The sequence below is a fragment of the Rousettus aegyptiacus genome, unplaced genomic scaffold, assembly GCF_014176215.1.
Source record: "Rousettus aegyptiacus isolate mRouAeg1 unplaced genomic scaffold, mRouAeg1.p scaffold_m13_p_2, whole genome shotgun sequence".
Taxonomy (NCBI): Eukaryota; Metazoa; Chordata; class Mammalia; order Chiroptera; family Pteropodidae; genus Rousettus; species Rousettus aegyptiacus.
This window is the reverse complement of record NW_023416295.1, coordinates 156,899,713-156,919,114: the sequence shown is the minus strand read 5'-3', so window position 1 is coordinate 156,919,114 and position 19,402 is coordinate 156,899,713. Positions and strand designations below refer to the sequence as shown.

Here is a 19,402-nt window from a genome sequence, read left to right as displayed (position 1 = left end):
TAAGTGTAGCATCTCACTATTTTATTTTGTTCTTGTTCACAGCAACTATAAGGCTGACCTTGTTCTTTCAGGGATTCCCTGCCTGTTGTTTAACATCTGAAAACAGTTATTACACATATTTTAACTAGTTTCTAGTTGTTTATGGCAGAAAAGCAAGTAAATACCAGCTACTCCATCATGGCCAGATGCAGAAGTAAAGAATATCTGTTTAAAAGGTTTCTCAGGTGCTAGAATTGGGAATCATTGCTTTAAATCAAAGGCCACAAGTTTAAATTGCTAGGGTAAAGGCCATAGTGAAATGTGAGTGCTGGATATAAGACAATAAGGAATTTAGAAGCTGTGAAGAACTAGAGAGCATAGGTTCCAACTGAAAATATTCACATTTAACACTTTTAAAACATCTTTTGGATGAATTTTTTTTTTTTAATGTCTACTGGCCAAAATCTTCCCTGAGGCCAGCAACTTGCAACATTTATGAATCTTCTCGAGTGTCAATGTACCTCTTAGAATGGGGTGCCTAGAATTGAGCACAATCTTCCATGGTAGACTGACAGCTCAAGGGTGGTGACACCATAATTACCCACAATCCATACCCTGGGAGCTCATTATTTCAGTGTAAGACAATTTCAAGTCTGGCAATCAACTGGGAGCTCATGTATAGCCATGGTCAACTCACTGCCTCCGCCTTTCCCCTCAACTCCGCTCATACAAGTGCCTGCCAAACCCAATTCTCTTGGTCCTGCGCTGTATTAACTGACAACATTTACCACTATTAAATTTCACATCATTGGTTTTGGCTCGGGGTTCCTTCTTGTCAAGAACATTTTGAATCTTGATTCTGTTATCTTTCAAGGTAACTAGTTTATCCAGATGTGCATCAGTGGAATGCTTCCCATTCTCAAGGACCTGGAACTAGTGACTAGACCCCATGACACAACCTCCTTGACTGATCCTGACCAATCAATGCTGCCTTTGTTCTTCATAATCTCTACCCCCAGGGGATCAAGGAACAGACGGAGATGAAGCACAAACAAATAACCCCAGCTCTTAGAAAGTGTGATGGCGAAACGCCAAGGTGATGGTGAACTTGCAATCTGTTTGTGGATTTTGTACAACTGTTCCCATGAACATGCCTGCCACTCATTTCCACACATAGCAAGTAATGTTGAAAATAGGGAAAATAGGGCCACCCTTAGAGCAAGGTTGTGGAGTCGTTATTCCTGTTTGGCTTTCACTCAGAAGCACCAGCTCTAAAGCTAATTCGCTGTGCAGCCTTCAGATACTGAGTTGTCTCCCCCCAAACTTTAGTCTTCATCTGAAGCCTCTACAAGGAGCTTTGCTGCTTCTCCCACCATGGCCCCCTCTCCCACTGGAGACCCAGCCGATGCCCCGTTTCCACAAGTCCTTGCGTGGACCTGACTATGACATACTTCAGAGAAGAGTCGTTAGAACTTTCTCTATCCTTCCAATAACATTCTCCAAGTCTAATCTTACAGGTTTTCTACTTAAAATCCTTCCACATTACTTGAGCTAAGTATTTAAGGCTGGCTTCATGATCTGATGCCTACCTCCCTTTCCTGCCTTCCATCCCACCCCACCCTCACATTTACTCTTCATTCCAGCCATACTCAGCCCCTTGCAAACCTGAATGACTGCTGTTTTCACCACTTCAAGTTGTTCTCCCTGCCTGGAATGCCCATTCCTCTCTCCTACACCCATCTGACTTCAAGTCATTATTCAAAACTCAGCTCAGTCGCTGCATCTTCCAGGAGGCCTCCTAGATCCTGTGCACATATTCTGTCTGAGTATTCTCCATACATCTATAGGTATTTGCTGAATCATCTTTAATCCAGGTTGACTGCAAGCTCCTCGAGGGGCAAGACTTTTCATCAGCACCATTTGGGATGATTCCTACCACAAGTACTGGTGCTTGTTGTATCATTGAGCATTTTAAATGTCTAGTGAATCAATAAGTGAGCAAGTCACAGCACGTGGTTGGCTGTCTACCTCCCCCGCAGGAGGAGCCAAGCCTGCAAGCTGAGCCGTTATCACAGTATCCTGAGCTCAGGTTCCTGGGACTCTGTGTCACAGCAAGAATAATGTCAGACATCGCGATGTGACCCCTCACGCCATTCACTCAGCTCTCCACCCTCTTTCTAAATCCTCTCCTTGAATAGAACAAGTTAAATGGAAGAAAGACTAGGAAATCTCTCCTCTCTTCCCTCACAGCTGCCTCATAACCAAGGAGGAGCCACAGTCCCAGATGTGCTGGCCAAGAGAGGTGCTCTGGTGCCTGGAAGCCACAGAGTCGGGGAAGCCTCCTGGAAAAACATCAATTGGAAAATGCATCCCCGTCAGCCCTCGCCAGGCCTCTCTCCTGCCGAGTTTGCTGGCTGCGTGAAGTCTATGACCCACCAGTTGTTTATGTTCCTAACCCTGAGTTCAGGGGCATCTGCGATTTAATTTGAACCATGGATAGAAAAGGCTGTTCTCTGTTAAGAGTTCCAAGAGCATAAACAACCGTCCAGGCTGAACTCTGTGTGGCATTCCCCAGCACCACCCCTACTCTGGGCCTATAAATACTTCTATCACTTTCCAAGATCACCTCAGCAGGCCCAGATGGGGGTAACAACCCTAAGACTGGAAAAGTGAACAGATATAGAGTAGCCGGGATGGACTGATAAGGAAAGGAAATGGGAGGAAAAAGAATAAACCCTGAGGGTTTATTGGAGAAGGGAGAAGGAGAAAGTTTAAGGGGACCAGAGAACCTTAGCGGAACACACACACAGCAGTGAAGCCTAGAGATAAATACCTCAGGCCCTGGGAGAGTGTGGGAAGGGCTGAGGAGACAGTCTCAGGGGAGCCATGATGAGCTCTTAAACACTTTGTCAGAAGCCAGGCTCCAAATGCATGGTGAACAGAGTTGTCTAGGCACACCTCCCACCCTTTTACCCACAAAAAGGAGAAAGAAAAGGAGGGCAAGAGGGACCTCTGTCCTTCCAAATCCCTCTCACGGAGTTTGTCTGCTTTGACCATCGCCATTCTTGCTAAAGCATCTTCACCTGCACAGAATTATGCCAGCTCTTTCCTGCCTATGCCCAGGACTCTGAGGTTTAAAGGCCAACTCCAAGGGGAGCGGGTAATGGACAGCAAAGAGAATTCTGATCAAAGGATGCAGGGCTCAGCATGTTCCCAGCTCATTCACTATGGGAGGCCCATTTGCATCTCATCCATTCTCAGTGTTCGCTGGTTCTGCCATGTGGCTCACTGGAAATTACCGTCACCTTTCACAGACAAAATACCACTCTGCCTCATATCACATCATTACTCACTGTCTAACCGAAGGGGACACACCACTGGTTTATGTTACTGGATGTGCAGATGCACAGATAAGAGCCCCAGTTACCATGGAGAGCAAAGCCCTGAAGGCAGTGTCCCATGGCAACAAGCAGAGAGACCCTTCCAGTCCTCATACACACATGCGCACACACACGCACACATAGGCACATAATTCCCAGGCACGAACCCCACCAGGACAACTCAAAGTCATTTGGAGCAGCAGTTCCCAGGCTGGGCCTCTGGGTCTTCCCCGAGAGTCGGTGGCCCTCATGCCAGGTCCCCTGCCATGCAGCTGCCATCCACCCTCCAGGACAGCAGCCCCTGAGATGCCACGCAGACTTTTCCACTCATCCAGAGCTTCTTATGTGCCTCTGATATACACCATGTGTCCCAACAGGAAAACACACACTCATCAGCCCCACGAAATGCTCCAGATGTGATCAAAGCTGGAAAGGCAAAAGAAAGCAGAGATGGGGGTGCTCAAAAAGGGGAGAGGAAAAGAGAAATCCAAGATGTGGAGGCAGGGGTGCCCAGGGTGGTGGTGAGTCCAAAATACAAAGTTCAGAACTGGGGTCCAGACTCCTGGGTTCCAATCCCTAGTTCAACTTGCCTTCTTGTGAGATCATGGCTCTTGCCTCCATACCAGCTTTAGGCTTGAGAATCTATCCTGTAGAGCCTAGAAATTTGGCCCTGGGAGGGATGTTATAGATTACTTGGCTCCAAGACCCTCATTTTTAGGTGAGGAAGGTAGCGGGTAAGTCTACCTGCCGGAAGTATCATCTACTACCTCTAATCACACACATTCTTCTAACCCCGCCCTCCCCCCAGCTCTCCACTCTGTATCAATGTCGGCAGGTAGGAGTGGCACAGATTAAAGGTCCCTTACTTAGAAGTAACCTCAGACATGATACTTCTGTCCCTTTGCCTCATTAATCTGTTAGAAGATTTTGGTTCTTTTTTTTATAAAATGAAGGGATGGCTTTCAAGAACCCCCAGATTTAAAATTCTTAAGCCCCCATTATCTATGGCAACACCCCCTTAAAGAACCAGATCTATTTTATTCTAAAAGACCCTAGAGTCCCTTCATTACCCCACCGGCACGTCGGACCACATCTGTCCACGAAACCCCACCATCTGCCTTAGGACCCTTTCAGGAAGCAGCCTATGGGCCTCACCAACAGTTTTCCTCCCTCAAAGCATAGCAAAGAGGTTAAAGATAATGGGCCCTAGAGTCATACTCCCCGCTCCCTGAGATTTGAGCAAGCGACTTACTGACTCTGTGCTACAGTTTCCTCAGCTTGAAAATGCAGACAATGATTTAGTTGGCTTCATAGGGTTATCATGAAGATTCGACCAGATTATCAAGGGCATGGTGAAACTGGTACACAGTGAGTATGGGGTAAGTGCCACATTAGAGACAGTCATTATCTTGCCCACTAAGACATCTGCCACTGGTGAGCTGGGAGAGATGGTTCCCACCCACTGATGACTATCTAGTGAGACCCGTGGATTAGGATGTAGAGAGGTGAGGATAAGAAAAGAGACTCTGGGCTCAGAGGCCTGCTGCCTAGAATGCTCATAAGTCCTCTAGAAGGACAGGACATACGGGAAGAGAAACCATTCCCCCACCTCACCTCTCCATCCTATCTGGCAAAAAATGTACAGTCCCAAGGTCCTTTCTAGTGCCCTATGCAGAAGAGTCTCAGGTCCTTTAAAAGCAAAGGCCAACCAGATCATGTCAGTGCCACCCAGGCATGTGCACCCTTATATTCCAAACCCTTCAGAAGTGCTCTTTTCCTTAGGACAAAGTCCCAAATCCTCCATTACCTGACCGTTCTTCACCTTGCCCTGACCCCTCACACTCCCTCCATTGCAGGCCTAATGCTCCAGTGCCCTGGCCCTTTCTTCAGAAGTGAGGTGCTGGGGCAGTACACCCAGTGGCAAAGAGAACCAACTGGGGAGCCCCCAACTTAGGTTCTCGACTCTTACTTAGAAGTAACCTAGCTGTGTGAGCTTGTGTGACTTACCAACCTCTTCATGTCTCAATTCTTCATCTGTAAAATGAGGATAATAGTACCTATCTAAAAGGGTTGCTGTGAGTTAGCAAATGCAAAGGGCTTCAAAAGTGCCTAGTACACAGGAAGTACCGTGTAATGTCAGCTATTGTCATTATTCCAATCATCTTTGCCTGGCTCATCTTTGCTGTCATTCACGAATATCAAATCTTAGTTCAAATGTCACTTCCTCAGGGAAGCCGCTTCCAAGTGGGTTGGATTGCTCTATATCTGTATTCCCATCACACCCCATATGCCCTAATGTAACCCAACACTTACAATTTACTACACATTATCCGTCTTCCCTGCTAGATCATAAGATCCATGAAATCAGACTAGGGTGGACCAGTTATTCCTGAGATGGTCCTGGTTTACACCTGTTGTCTCAGTGTGGTGGGTTAGATTGGCGTTAGGCAAATATTATCTCTCCTCCCCTTAAGAAAGAATGTAATTCCTAGCAAAATGGATTTGTACTTGGTTATGTGACTTCTTTGGCCAATGGAACAATAGCAGATATTATGTCAGTGATGCCTTAAGAGGCACTGTGTTTCCATTGCTCTCCTGTGCTCTTGTGATTCACCATGAGAGGAACATGCCCGGGTAGCTTCTGATCTAAAGGAAATGGGCAGACCTGAGGACACTTGAATATAATCTGAAGCCGGGAGCCAAGCCCAGCCAAACCTCAGCCTGAAGCAGAGCTTTTCCACTCAACCTACAGACAAAATGAGCAAGAAAAATTAATGACTATTGTTGTAAGCTGCTGACTTTAGGATGGTTTGTTATGCAGCATCACTGTGAAAATAGCTGACTGATACAATCAGCATAATTATTAATATTGTTCACCTTCATTCTCAAAAGTGTCCCAGGAAAGATCATATATAATCTAATCATCCAGGTCAGTCCATCACTATCTTTTGTATCACTTCAACTCCAGCACTTAAAACAGTGCCTGGAACAGAGAAGGCTCTCAATAAATATGCTAGTTAAACCAAACTAAGTTATATGTTCTCTTAAATCTCTTTCCCAAAACATAGTCTATTCCCAATTATATGGTAAGAGGCCTGAGTTTGGGGGCTCTGCCTTCTATTTCTTTTTAATCATCCCTGTAGAGATGTTTCTGGCTGGCTGCTGGATCATCAGAGGGCTTAACCTCACCATCCACAGATGGTAAACCTTCAGAGAAGGCTAGTATATCTAAAGGGGGATATGATTTCTCGGGATATGACAGAAAGGGAAATAGACCCTGGGTTGAGCATGGAGAATGAGCAAAAGTGAAAAGGAATGAACCACAGCAAGAGGAAAGGACATGAGGCACCAGGTGGGGCTTCCAGGGGCTGAACGCAAAGATACCCCCTTAGTATAAGGCAGATTCACTTCTCTCTGCTAAGCAGTTGCCTTCCTGCCCAAAGGTTGAGGATTGAGCAGAATAGCAGCCTAAGGAAATAATGCTATTTTGTGAGAATTGATAACAGCTGGAAACTAAGCCATTGCCCTCACCCTCCTCCACACTAAAAGGCCCAAATAAAAAGTTCAAAGTCCCAGTACTCCAATGCCCTCTGTCTGTCTTGATGGTGTTCAGTCAAATAAAGTTTCTATGAAAGAAACCAATAAGGCCAAGCCAACAACCCCAAGGCCCAAGCCCTCAAGGAGGGTTTCCTAAGTTTCTCTGATGGGCTGGGTGACTCAGGTGGAGTGACTGAGTCAAACCTTCCATGACTGAGTCAACCATTCTGCCAGGGGCAGACAGCAGTCCTTGGCAGTTACCCAACTCCCCATGTCGTTGAATACCTTGAGATAATCCCAAGAAAGTACTGGAGGACAGCAGTCTGCCAGGCAGGGATCTTAAAGGTTTTTTTTTTTTTTTTTCCCCTTGATTATGTCTGTGACTTCCAGACCCACAAAATGCTGTGGTTTTCCGTTTCTAAAACAGAGGCATGTGCCTGTGCGCAAAGCCTGGGCGTGCCGGGCTAATTAAATTTAGCTATCTTGCGGTTGTTGTTGTAACGTGTGTTCCGCCGATGTTATTCAATGTGTTAAGACATTTTGTGTTTATGTTGGTTACATACCCATGTGGTGTGGGTGGAGAACATCACTCACGGGAATACCATTAGCAGGAACGGGGAGCTCGGGGGTTCCAGAGACACGTGGCGAAACAGGGGCTCATGGGATCAAACAGTTGGGCTGCGTCCATGGCAACTCCTCGTCCACACGCTAGTCCCCTGCCTCCTTCTAGGACAAGACCAGTCCCTCAGATCTACCTCAGGTCCTTGACCCCCCAGAAAGAGTCACAACATTGCCGGCCTAGAGGTTCCATGGAGGAGACACAAAGATTCCAACTCTCTCTGTCAGGGCAAAAAAACAGTGCCAGGTCCAAAGCGGCTGCATGATTTGCCCAAAGTTTCCCAAGAGAGAGGATGAGTGAAAATCCGAATCCCGATGTGTCCACTTTACCTCCCACCCGCAGAGCATAACTCTGACACCCTCGCGGGCTCTGCTTCGCCACTCACCTAAATTCCAGGGAAACCACTTCGACAGCTTCTCCTTTTGTTTCCCATTGTCACAATCCTTTCGTCCAGGCCTTCTACCCACACCGTCTCAAATAGCTCTTCTGGACTCTTTCTGCAGACTCGGTGCTTTCTCCTCAGCCCTTTTCAGCCCTAAACTGAATCTTGTAAGTCCCTCGACCGTATTCTCTCTTTCAAATCTCTGCTTTCGACTCAAAACTCACCTGTCCCATGTCTCATCTTTCAGGGCCTTTCACCATGACCTTGCCCTTCTACACACAGCTGTGTACATCAGTTTCCCGTTGGGTGCTACTTTATAGCTCTGTGACCTCCATCAGAAGTGGTTTTTTTTGTGAGCACCTTGTGTCCCATCATTACAGTTCAAGCTCCCTGTTTTCCTCCTTCTTTTAGCTTTGACACCATATCTAAGACAAAGCTCTTTATCCAGTAGACCCCTGAGGTAGGGACCGACACTGTGGCAACAGATTCTGCACTCCATTTAAAACAAAAAAAAAATCATGGATAGTCTGGGTTTCTCATGAGCTCCCAGAACAAGCGAGGAGAACAAAATGCAGCAAAGGCGCTGGCTATGGCATACTCATTCTGATCTCATTCCTGATGCCTCTTGAGCAACATTTTACTCTCACTGGGAACCAAAAAAAAAGACGGTTCCACAATAAAGGTGGACACACCACAAAACCGCACACCCAGAGGGAGCCGGACTCCAGGACAGGCTGTGGAAGAGTCTTGGCTGATGCACAACGCAAACCTGCTCGGGCATCTTGTTGCTAAACCAGCAAGTGAGACAGAGCAGCACACTGGAGTCAGGAAGGAAGCTACTCACTCGACAAAAGCAAAAAAGTGACAGCTGACAACCTGACGGCACGGAACACGTCAGAAAAATAAAAGACTATAAGAAATAGAAATGAGAAATCAAAAATATGGTATTCTGGGGTCACTTGACGGAGGCACAAACAACTAACTCTATCCGGCTCAGCGGGTCCTGAGAATGACACATTACTCGTGCTAAACACAGAGGACTGTCCCAAGTGATGACCTGGCAGCGAAGCGGGAGTTGACCATGGTCAGCCAGCTCCGCTCACCAGCAGACCAGTTTCCCTTCAGAGACGGCTAATTGAAGGGATTAACACCAAAGAGCTGGAAACCCAGCTCGCCTGACATCCAGCTCAACGGACTTCTGTGTTGCCTTCGGCCACACAGCCCAAGGGAAAAAAACATAGTTTCTAAAGTCAGACGGGCCTGGGTTTGAATCCTAGGTGGCCTGGCTTTGGGAAGCACTTTAACTCACTGAGTTCAGTATCCCCATCTGTAAATGGAGCTAAGAATACCCAACTCTGCGGGGTCGCTGAGAGGTGCAGCGCTCACACGTGCAAAGGGCATTTGATTTACAATAAAAAAGACAGTCTTTTGATTACACAATATTTGTCAAAACTCTTGAGCTAAAGAACTAAATAAAACTCTGCTAGTTTAGGGGATATTACAATTTTCCTCCAGGGAGCAGATAAATAATTACTTAACCAAACCTATGTTCATCACCACAGTATACAATACCTTATCATAATCCTCGCAATAATATCGTGTGGCAGGTAGGACAGGGGTTATGACTCCGATTTCATAGCTGAGGAAACTGAGGCTCAAGAGAGAATGGTTTGTCCAGACATTACATCAACTAGAAACAAAGCTGGAGCTAACACTGAGTTCTTCTCATTCCTAACCCACTGCTCCCTAGCCAACTGCCTCAAGATTTGCTAAACACATACGTCCACAGTCACTCTATTTGTCTTTTAATTTAATAAATGGCAGCCTTGCTCCTTCTCCATTTTCTTCCTGGAGTAGGGAGCTCTTATTTGTTCCAGTCTGTCTTCATACGGATGCCTCTCCAAATTTTTGATCGCCTACTTTTCGTTCCCTGAAATGTTTCCTGCCAGGCTGAGTTTTCCTTTGGGCGTGATGATCTGAGTTCAACTGCTTTCCCTCCAGGAGGGTGCAAACCAAGAGTGTCACTTGGTTGGGGAAGCTGGGGAAGGAATGTAAAAGAGAGCCTTTTCACGGCTAGACTTCAGAAGCAGCCTAACTTATTTCTTGATCTGTCAAATGGGCCAGAATATAACATCCCAGAACACTATTTTCCTTGTTTCTGCCGTGCCTCAGCCAGCTACTGTTTACTTTTAGTTCTGTCTGCTCTGCTTCCACACCCTCAAAGATCAAAGAAAGATATTCTTCAGGGCCATGACACGATATTTCTTTCCAGCCTACAAAATGCTTTCCTGCTAAATCCAATACTACAAATACTGAGACCTGAACAAATACCAAGGTCCTAGCCACACACTTCACATCTCCTTAGCCACCTCTCTTGGATCCAGGCTCACCTCCTTCCAACCCTGGGTTCTCTGCTGACTTACAGGGCAGAGCAAGGGACATGGGCCAGGTTGGCACAGAATCCATACAGGTGAGGTTTGCAAGTCAAATTTTTGATCCTGTCACTCCCAATCAAGTCAGGAGGGATTAGGCTTTGGGTCAAGGTTGATTTCTGGCCATCAATATCAGGTTAAACAATAAATCCATATGCAGGGCAGCCCAGGCTGGCAATGAAGACATAGTCAAACCTTGAACCTCACTCCTTCAGAAGGCAACATTTCTAATACAAGGGCCACATCTTCTGGGAAGTCTTCCCTTATTCCACTACTAGCAATTGCTCTTAATCTGTTGTCCCATACTATCATGTTTGTACTTATAGTCCTTAAGAAGCCCTTACTTTCTCCTGCCTTGCACATATCTGTCTCCCTACTTAACTGCTAGATCCTTAGGGCACAAACTTCACCTTATTCATTGCTGCACCACCCATGTTTCTAAGCACAGAGACTTGCTCACTGTGTTTATTGCATGGAGCTGAATGACCCTTATAAATCCCAGTGAAGGATGAAGGAGGCGGCAGCAGGGCTCAGGAAATAATTAATCACGAATTGATCAACATTGTTTCTTCTCCATTCCTCCCTTCAAACCAGCTCTGGCTGGTCCTGCCCCAGCCAGGCCTGCTGAGAAGCCCCCTAAGAAAGAATATGACTTCTTCTGTTTCCCTCCTGGAGAGACTGGATGGGTCACATTTTAGGAGACCAACCAAGAGGGATGGAACAAATCACACAGCCTCCTCGTGGTCATCCTGGAGAACTCGGGCAAGGACGAGGACATCTGCCTTGAACAGGAGGAGGGAAAGCCAATTCCTGTAATGCCAGGCTTCTGGACGGGCTCTCCACAGGAGGGCTAGAGAGGGCTGAAAGTCTAAGACAGTAGAGATGTGTGCCAAGGTGGGGGCACAGTGCCACGCTTGCTGTCCACAGATAATGCTCAAAGGCTCTTAAGAAGGTATGACACTGTAGATATCACTCTCAGGTCATTTTGGAAGTGTTCATATCTCAAGGCTTCAAGACAGGACATTTCTAAGAGAACTCCAAAACTGACACATGGACTGGTTTCATGCCCAGGGCCTGAACTTTAAGAGATGGGTATGACTGACAGCCATTTACGCCTATCCATACTATAATCCTGACTTGGTGTCATGAATGCTGCCCATACATGATCCCCTTGGTGAGCTCCTCAAGTCAACAGGCTACAATCCCCCTCAGCCGAGTAGACTACTGGACCTTCATGCTGTCATAGGCAGGCAGTGGCAGATGCTTAAAAATAAACTTTTTGTACATCAGCTTAGCAGAGTACAGCTAGGAGCCAAATCAAACTCAGATGTTTAAAGCCTGCTTTGTCTCATTCATGTCAAAACCTCCAAGCTAAGAAAATCAGCCTATGAGCAAACATTAACTTTAGCAAAAAGACAAGTCATGGTCCTAAGTAATACTGATCACACCTGTATAAATCCAAAAGGCCCCAGGCCTCCGGATTCCCCAGAAAATAAAGGCTGTCTTCCCCTGGGATGCTGGGGTATTAACCCAGAGCAGTGCAGGCAGAAATCTACTCACTTGGCTGCAAGGGCCCTCGTATGGTTCCCAAGGGACTTAGAAGAGCCGTTTCCTGCCAGCTAAGACATCATGTCCCCCATCGTCTTAATCGCACACCTCTTTTCTGCCAGGGCACAAGTGCTGCTGGCTGGAAGTTTGCAGAAGAATTTACTGTGAGTGGGTCCCTGCTGGATACCTCCCTGTGGAACTTTCCAGGCAACTCTTACACACACACACACACACACACACACACACACACTCACTCACTCAACTCACACTAAGCTCGGGCCTGGAGGTTTCTAAAGCAAGTGTGAAGAGTCCTGATGGGCTGGGAGAGATGCATCAGCTGTCTCACAGTGCAGCCTACTGGGCATGCCTGAAGGTGCAGCGGGAGAAGGCAGGGACAAGGGGTGCAGAAAAGGGTGGCTTGCCTCCCCTCTGTCCACTTCCAGCACCTGGAAAGGAACCTCTAACCTCAAAGCTCAAGTTCAGGTTTGAGGTCCTGCAGAAGGAGAAGGATAGTTAGTCCTGGGGCTTTCAAAATGCAAAAGGATCTCCCACCGTCCTGAGCTCTCCGTGCTTTAGAATGTTCCAAAGGACCATTCACAGGGAGGAGCACAGGGCTCCATGGGAGGAACAGAAACTCATTGCTAAAAATGAGGAGCCGAGCGCCCAAGGAAATAGGCGGCAACATCTCTGCCAGTCCTTCACGTGAATTATACTCAACTTGTATCAGACTCCCCATCTTTCAACACAGACCATATGGGTGCAATTTCTACTGAGGCACAGAAAGAGTTCAATTTACGTCAGGAAATAGTAATGGAACAGCCCCATGAGAGTGCAGAGCCAAGGATGGCTTGGGGAGGGCAGCCACGGTTATGGTGGGAAAGACTGAGAAGAGGAGGAATAAGAGAGAAATGAAGAAGCACCCAGTGGGCATGGGGTCGGACTGGGGAGTGGGACGTGAGAGAGAGGGCAGGCGAGGAAGAGGAGGAAGGAGGTAACTCTGACAAACCGAAGAGCCATTCAGAAGGGAGTGTGAAATGGGTTCAGGGTGGCACCTGCTGAGTGTGGGTAGCCGGCCCCTGCCCATCCAGCTGCCTTTTCTTGGCGTCCCTGTCTCTGCTTGCCCACCTATGCCCCTAACAACCCCAGCCCTATACCCCTGGGTAGACAACGGTCCCTCACTCCCCACAGAGACTACCAGGTATCCCCTCAAGTCAGTGTCTGAGAGATGCCTGAGGCCACAGCCTTCTCCCTTCCCAGCCAAGCTGCTGGCCTAGCCCAGGGCCTGTGGGAGCTCTCCAGCCATCTGATCTGTGAGGAGCAGTGGACAAGCTCCAGCTCCAAAGCACACCGTGCCCCATCTAGACAGATCTGAGCTCTCCGTGCTCACAACCGCCAAACCCCCTGAGCAAAGCTCTGCTCCAAAGGCAATTCTTCCCCTGCAGGTGAGGCTGCTTTGGTGGCCAAAACTGAGTACATATTGGAGCCATTTCCCACTTAGCTGGCGGCCAGTCACCTGAAGTCTCTGGAGAAAAGATAAGGCTCTCTGGTAGGGAGAATTTTAATTTTTTTAATCGTATTTAAAAAAAAAAAAATGAATGAGCAGTTGGAGAAAACAGGCGACAGAGTGGGTGGCCACTTGAGATGCAGAGACGAAGATCAAAGCCCACCAAGAATGGAGGAAGCAGCCTTGGTGTGGCCCAGAGAACAGTCTAGGTGGCCCATGCCTCATAAAAAGCAGCCGGAGACTGGGAGGTGCCGGGTGAGGGAGACTTGGTCACAGGCACCCAGTGGCCCTGTTCCCTGACCCAAGCCCTCTGGTTAACGGTCTTCAGCTGGAACAAACACCTGTTGTTAAGAGACGCCCAATGGAGCTCCCGGTTCCCTGGGAGGGTCCTCAGTTCACTGAGTGGGAGGTGAAACCTGCCCAGACTGTGGCCCCCAGGCTGCCTTCTTCCAAGGAGGAGCTGGAATTCCTCCCTCTGGACTCAGTCCTGGCTGCTGCCCCCTCACAGGCCCAGCCCGGGGTAATCAGCCAGGAACACTTTCTTGTGCTTGCCTTCTGATTAATTAGTTCATTAGAAGAGCCCCCAGGTGACTGTGTGGCAGTGAAACCATTATTTCATTCATGGGGCCGAAAGTCCTCTTTTCTAAATAAGCATGCGGTACCAAATTTCCTCACAGATCCCTCCGCTCAGCCTCCCAATTCAGGACAACTAGGATCCGGAAAACCAAAGGGGGACTGTGACTTGCCCAAAGAAACAATAGCCCCTAAGGACCACGCCTGGAGGAGAACCCAGTCTCCAGACTCTCAGCCCAGTGCTCTCCCACTTCATAGTGCTGCCTCCCCACATCCCAGCTGGGAAAGAGGCTGGGCTCTAAGAGCTCATTGATTTTCTGGAGCCTTCAACCCATTTACACTAGTCAGACTTGCTGTCTTCTAGTAATTTCTTTAAAAGAACTCTTCACCAATGTTCTGTAAGAGCTGAATATATTCTCAAGGCAACAGCACATCATTTTAGGGGCAGCATTGCAAGAAGGGATTCCGGGACCCAGTCTCTCCTCCCTTCTAATTTGGAGATGCCATAAAAGCCCACATTCACTCTCAAGACAGCTAGCTTATTCCTCATATGATTTGCAAGGTCTTCCCTTCCCTTGGTCAACACCATGGCTACTTGGGCATAACCCAAGCATCTGCTTCACCCAGATCCTTCTCTAGAACAAATTCGAAGGAAAAGAATAAGAGATAAAACTTGATTTATCTTGATTCCCCCCAACAAGAGAGCAGGCAGTGAAAGAGAGACCTAAGTGCTGAACACTGCGAGAGGGAGGTCACAGCATGCCGACCTGCATCAGCTGCTGCCACACACAGCCTCCATTCCCCTCTCTGTCCCTGTGCCGTTTCCCCATCCATAAGAAACAGAGCAGGGGAACAATACAACCTAGAAATGCATACCCCTCTGCCTGGCCAACGGTCTTCTGGGAGCCAAGAGGGTTGACAGATTATATTTCGCGATTTGCATCTCTAGAGTCCTTCCAAGAGTCCCCACCCACAACTCACCTGATGAGGTCAATAGGTTGAAACTTATAAAACACTCCGTAGCGTGCCCATTCTTGATACAGCAGCTGACGAGAAAAAATAGGGAAACGGATTAGAGACTGGAGCTAAAACTGTTTACCTATTTTGTCCACCCTAGCAGGTCAAGCTTTTATCTCAAACATCTTTTTAATGACTTCATTTGGATGACTAGCAAGTCAAAATTGAATCCTAAAAAGCCCAGCTTCTAGGAAAAGTGTCATGAGACATCCACAAAAAAAGATGACCAAAGGCTACAGAAGCCGACTTCCCCAAATAATAAAAGTGACCTTTGTCACACTCCGGGGCAGTGTTACACCTAGCAAACATAACTCCTCCTTCTACAGTCTCTTGTCTTGTTTAGTCCAGCGAAGCGAGACCTCACATTCATTTATTCACTCATTTGACAAGTATTTACTGAACATCTACTATGTGCCAGGCACTGTCCAGACTCTGGATATGGCAGTAAACCAAACAAAGTCGCTGCTGTCAAGGAGCTTACACCCTGGTATGTGGAGATAAAGACAATATAAACGCAAACATATAAGACTTAAAATGCCATGAAGAAAAATAAATCAAAGTAAGGGAATAGAATATAGAGGAGGTGAGTAGGGTCGGGTGCTATTTTAGACAGAATAACAAGGGAAGGCCTCACTGAAGAGGTGACATATGAGCTGAGACTTGAAGGAAACAGGGGTGTATTCCAGGTAGAACACTCTTCCTGTGCAAACACACTGAAAGAAGAATATGTCTTGGGAAGAACAGAGAAGTGTATGGCTGGGACAGAACATGGGGAGAATAATGGGAGATGATGTCAGAAGCTATTGGGGTGTCCATTCAGGGCCTGGTAGGTCATGCTAAAATCTTTGGACTTTTAGGAAAGCCATTAGGAGATTTGTAGCAATGGGGGAGAAATGAGTTAGATTGTAGATAGCTTACTCTGGCTGCTTACTCAGTATGCCCACAGACTGAGAGTTGGCAAAGGATTAGGAGGGCTATTGTAATGGTCCAGGGAAGAGGTGATGGTGGCTTGAACCATGGAGGTAGTGGAAGAAGTAGTGAGAAGTTGATTCTGCTTATATTTTAAAGGTTGAGTCAATGAGACTTACTGTTGGATTATATAGGGTAAAAGAAAATGAGAACTTGGCCTGAGCAACTGAGTAAATGGTGACCGTATTTACTGAAATGGGGAATATTGTGGGAAGAATAAGTTAGAAAGAACAGAACCAAGAGTTCAGTTTGGGATGTGCTCATTTCAATGCCTTTTAGGCATCCATGTGAGAATACTGAGAAAGCGGCTGGATGTAAAAGTCTGGCATTTAAAGGAGAGTTCAGACTAGAGATGCAAATTTGGAATTAACAGAGAAGAGATGATTTGTAAAGTCATTAAGCTGTGGATGCAAGCTCCGAGGAAGTGCGAATAGGTAAAGAAGAGGTGTGACATCTAGGCCCTGGGCGCTCCAATGTTTAGAGGTTGAGAGGACGATGAATAAAAGCAAAGAAGACAGAGGGCCGGCCGGTGACGTGGGGGAGAACCAGAAACGTATGGCGTCCAGGAAGCCAAGAGACGTGGGTTTCCATGAAAACAGCCAGCTGTGCCAAATGCTGCCGATGGGTCAAATCAGATGAGAATGGAGAAGCAGCCATTGGATTCAGTGACTTGAAGGCCACGGATGACCTTGACAAGAGCCGTTTCAGTGGCAGGATGGAGGCAAAACCTGATTGGAACATGTTCTAGAGCTTAAGGGAGGAAATGACGCACCAAACACATTAGGCCATGCAATCCTGTGATGGCAACTTTAGCAGAACTGGAGTATAGACAAAACCTGTGTATCAGTCCCAAGGGCAAACCACGTTTTAGTTTCAAACACCTGGCCAGTGAGCTTCACAGATTATCTAGAAGGAAATGAAGTAATCTGGTAACGAACTGTCATTAGACATCATCTAGATGTCCATGCTGAATAGATATTAGCGCAGAATCAAATTATATATCTAGAATTGACAGACATAATACAGTTGCTACCTTGTTTTGTTCTTTATTCTCCTTCTATATCACATCTCCTTACATATCACACAGAATTGTTATGGAATTCATCAAGAAAAGCTACTCCCATCAGCCCTACGGGAAGCCGTCCTTTCGCTTAAGTATCTTTGAAGATATGATATGAAAACTGAAATAAGAATTAGCATTCCTGCTTAATGGCTATAGACTTTTATTGTCATAACCTCTTCCAACAACCAAAAACTACACATATCCTAATATATTACACCCAGAGTTACCATTTGCAAATTAGGAAACCCAGCCATGAAAAAGGATTACACAGTGAATGATGGGCAGAGGACAATCTGAATTCATGAGTTTCAATGCTGCTCATTCTGGGCAGGTGGCTCCTATGAATCTTACTCTTATTATTACATCCCCTCCTCCCCCTGATCTTGAGTGTTTCTACTTCCATGGGTTTTTATTCCCTCTCCCCAGTGCAAACCCTGGACTCACCAGCACCTGGTTGTCACAGCGACATCATTTGTGGCCCAAAGGGAGGCCAACTTGCGTCAGGAGATACAGGCAAGGCCTCCCTTGAGGGCTGTGGCACGTCACAATCCGCCTCATTGGCTCTTCCCTCTAGAGGAAATTTCTCTCCAACTCATCTGTCCAACCAAAACCTGAGCCTGAGAACATCAACCTGCAACTGGCCAGGAAAAACTGAAAATGCTCCAAGAAGCCAATATGGCCCAGTGGGCTTGGGCCCAAACTGAGAACCAAGCTCACGACCCTTAACACTGGTTGGATCCTTGACCTGCTATAAGAAACCTCCAGAAAGTCCCCTTCTCAGTGTGGTACCCTGTAAGCACAGAGCTATATGCATCGTTTGTGGATACAGATGAGGATGAGCCAGGAGAGCTGTCTGAGCTTGACACAGACAGGCTAGATGGACACAGAGGAGGACATCATTAGGCAGCCCCTGCAGGAGAGCTGGAGCAACAGAGCAGCAAAGCTGGGAAGTGATGCAACGATTGTTGTGCCTGGATGCCCATGTGGCTCTGCCCAGGCCAGCTCACACATCCTTGCCAGGGAGGCAGAGAGAAGCGTGGAGAGTGCTACAGACCCTTCCCTGTCTCTAAAAACAGTTAATCACACATAGTTAGAGACCAAGTGGATCATGCTAAACTCCAGGTCCAGGGTCCCAGACTCGCTGTCAGGGCGAAGGAAGGCATGCTCTAGAGTGTCAGTCGCATGGTGATTAGCGTGCTGTGAGTAAAGTGCAGATGGAAACCCACAGCAACTTCTAACAATCCCCTTAAACTTGCAGAGTCTAGAACCTTCTAATGAAGCTCTTAACAAATCTATTTTCTCTCTCAGAGCGACACCACGTTCTCTACACCAGCTGGCCAAGACTGCAACTAGGGCAGGGAGAGTCTGCAGCTCCTTCTCAGTGGACAGCACCTTACTTCAGAGGCCCCAGATGTAACTCCAGGTATGTCAGTCTGACCACAAACCTTTATAGCAGAAAGCAACGACCCACGGGGACAATCCCACCTGATAGATCCCAGCACACAAGTGGCCAGTTCGGCAACCTAGGGATCACATTTGACAGTGGGTCAGTTAGTTTAAGTATTTCATGAGACTATAAAGGAACCCAACTATAAAAACCATTTGCAATGCCAGAGTATGGCAAGATGTTTGAGGCTCATGGCTCTCTCTGAGGTTACAGCTCCTCAGAAAGCAGCTGGACCTGTGACAGGCAGAAAGATGTCAGCTGTAGCCAGCTTAGAGGCATTGACGGTACAGGGTGGACCCGAATGGAAGAGAATGGAATTCTACAATGACCTGTTTGAATTTCTGGCAAGTCACTTCAACTGCCCAGGTCTTCCATTAGTGCAATGAGAGCTGTGCAGGATGGAAAAAGTAACCCTTAAGCGAAACGAAGAAAAGTACTTTTTTTGAAGGAAAGACATGATTGACTTCCTTTGCACACCTTGTAGTGGGTCATTTTATAACTGTTCCCAGAGAAAATAGTCATTTGCAAAGGCTGGAAAATCCAGGACCAAGGGTTTAAAAACATTCCAGTATTGTGCCTTGGGTTCCCCCTGTGAGTGGGGAAACCACGAGGAGCCAACGGGGGAGCCAACAGGCAGCCCTCAGAAGACAGTAACAGTCCCTCCCTTGGATGTGTGAGAAAACAGGGCAGGTCTGGCTGCTGGCAGCCAGGAGGCACTCATGCACACCCATGCGGTTCTTGCTTCCCTGCTTTCTAGAAAGGTGGGAAACCCCTGTTCTCCAGAAGGAGGGAGCCTCTTTTTAATTACCCTCCAGGAGCGGGGAGAGAAACCTGCAGCTGCTAGCTGGGGCTGAGTCCTTGGAGACTGCACAACTGCATGAGGCAAGCTGGAGGGGAAGGAGCCTGGGACCTGCCTATGAGGAGCCTGGGCCTCACAGAGATCATGGGAATA

At 47.2% G+C, this 19,402-nt stretch overlaps 1 protein-coding gene across 3 annotated transcripts in view; it reads right to left on the bottom strand.

Moving 5' to 3' along the window:
• Window positions 1–19,402, bottom strand: part of ANO2 (anoctamin 2) — a 291,146-nt gene that overhangs the window by 159,971 nt on the left and 111,773 nt on the right. For all 3 annotated transcript variants that reach the window (XM_016162765.2, XM_016162764.2, XM_016162767.2), the window contains one exon: window positions 14,936–15,000. In XM_016162765.2, the coding sequence (XP_016018251.2) occupies window positions 14,936–15,000 (65 nt within the window). The remainder of the gene's footprint in view (window positions 1–14,935; window positions 15,001–19,402) is intronic.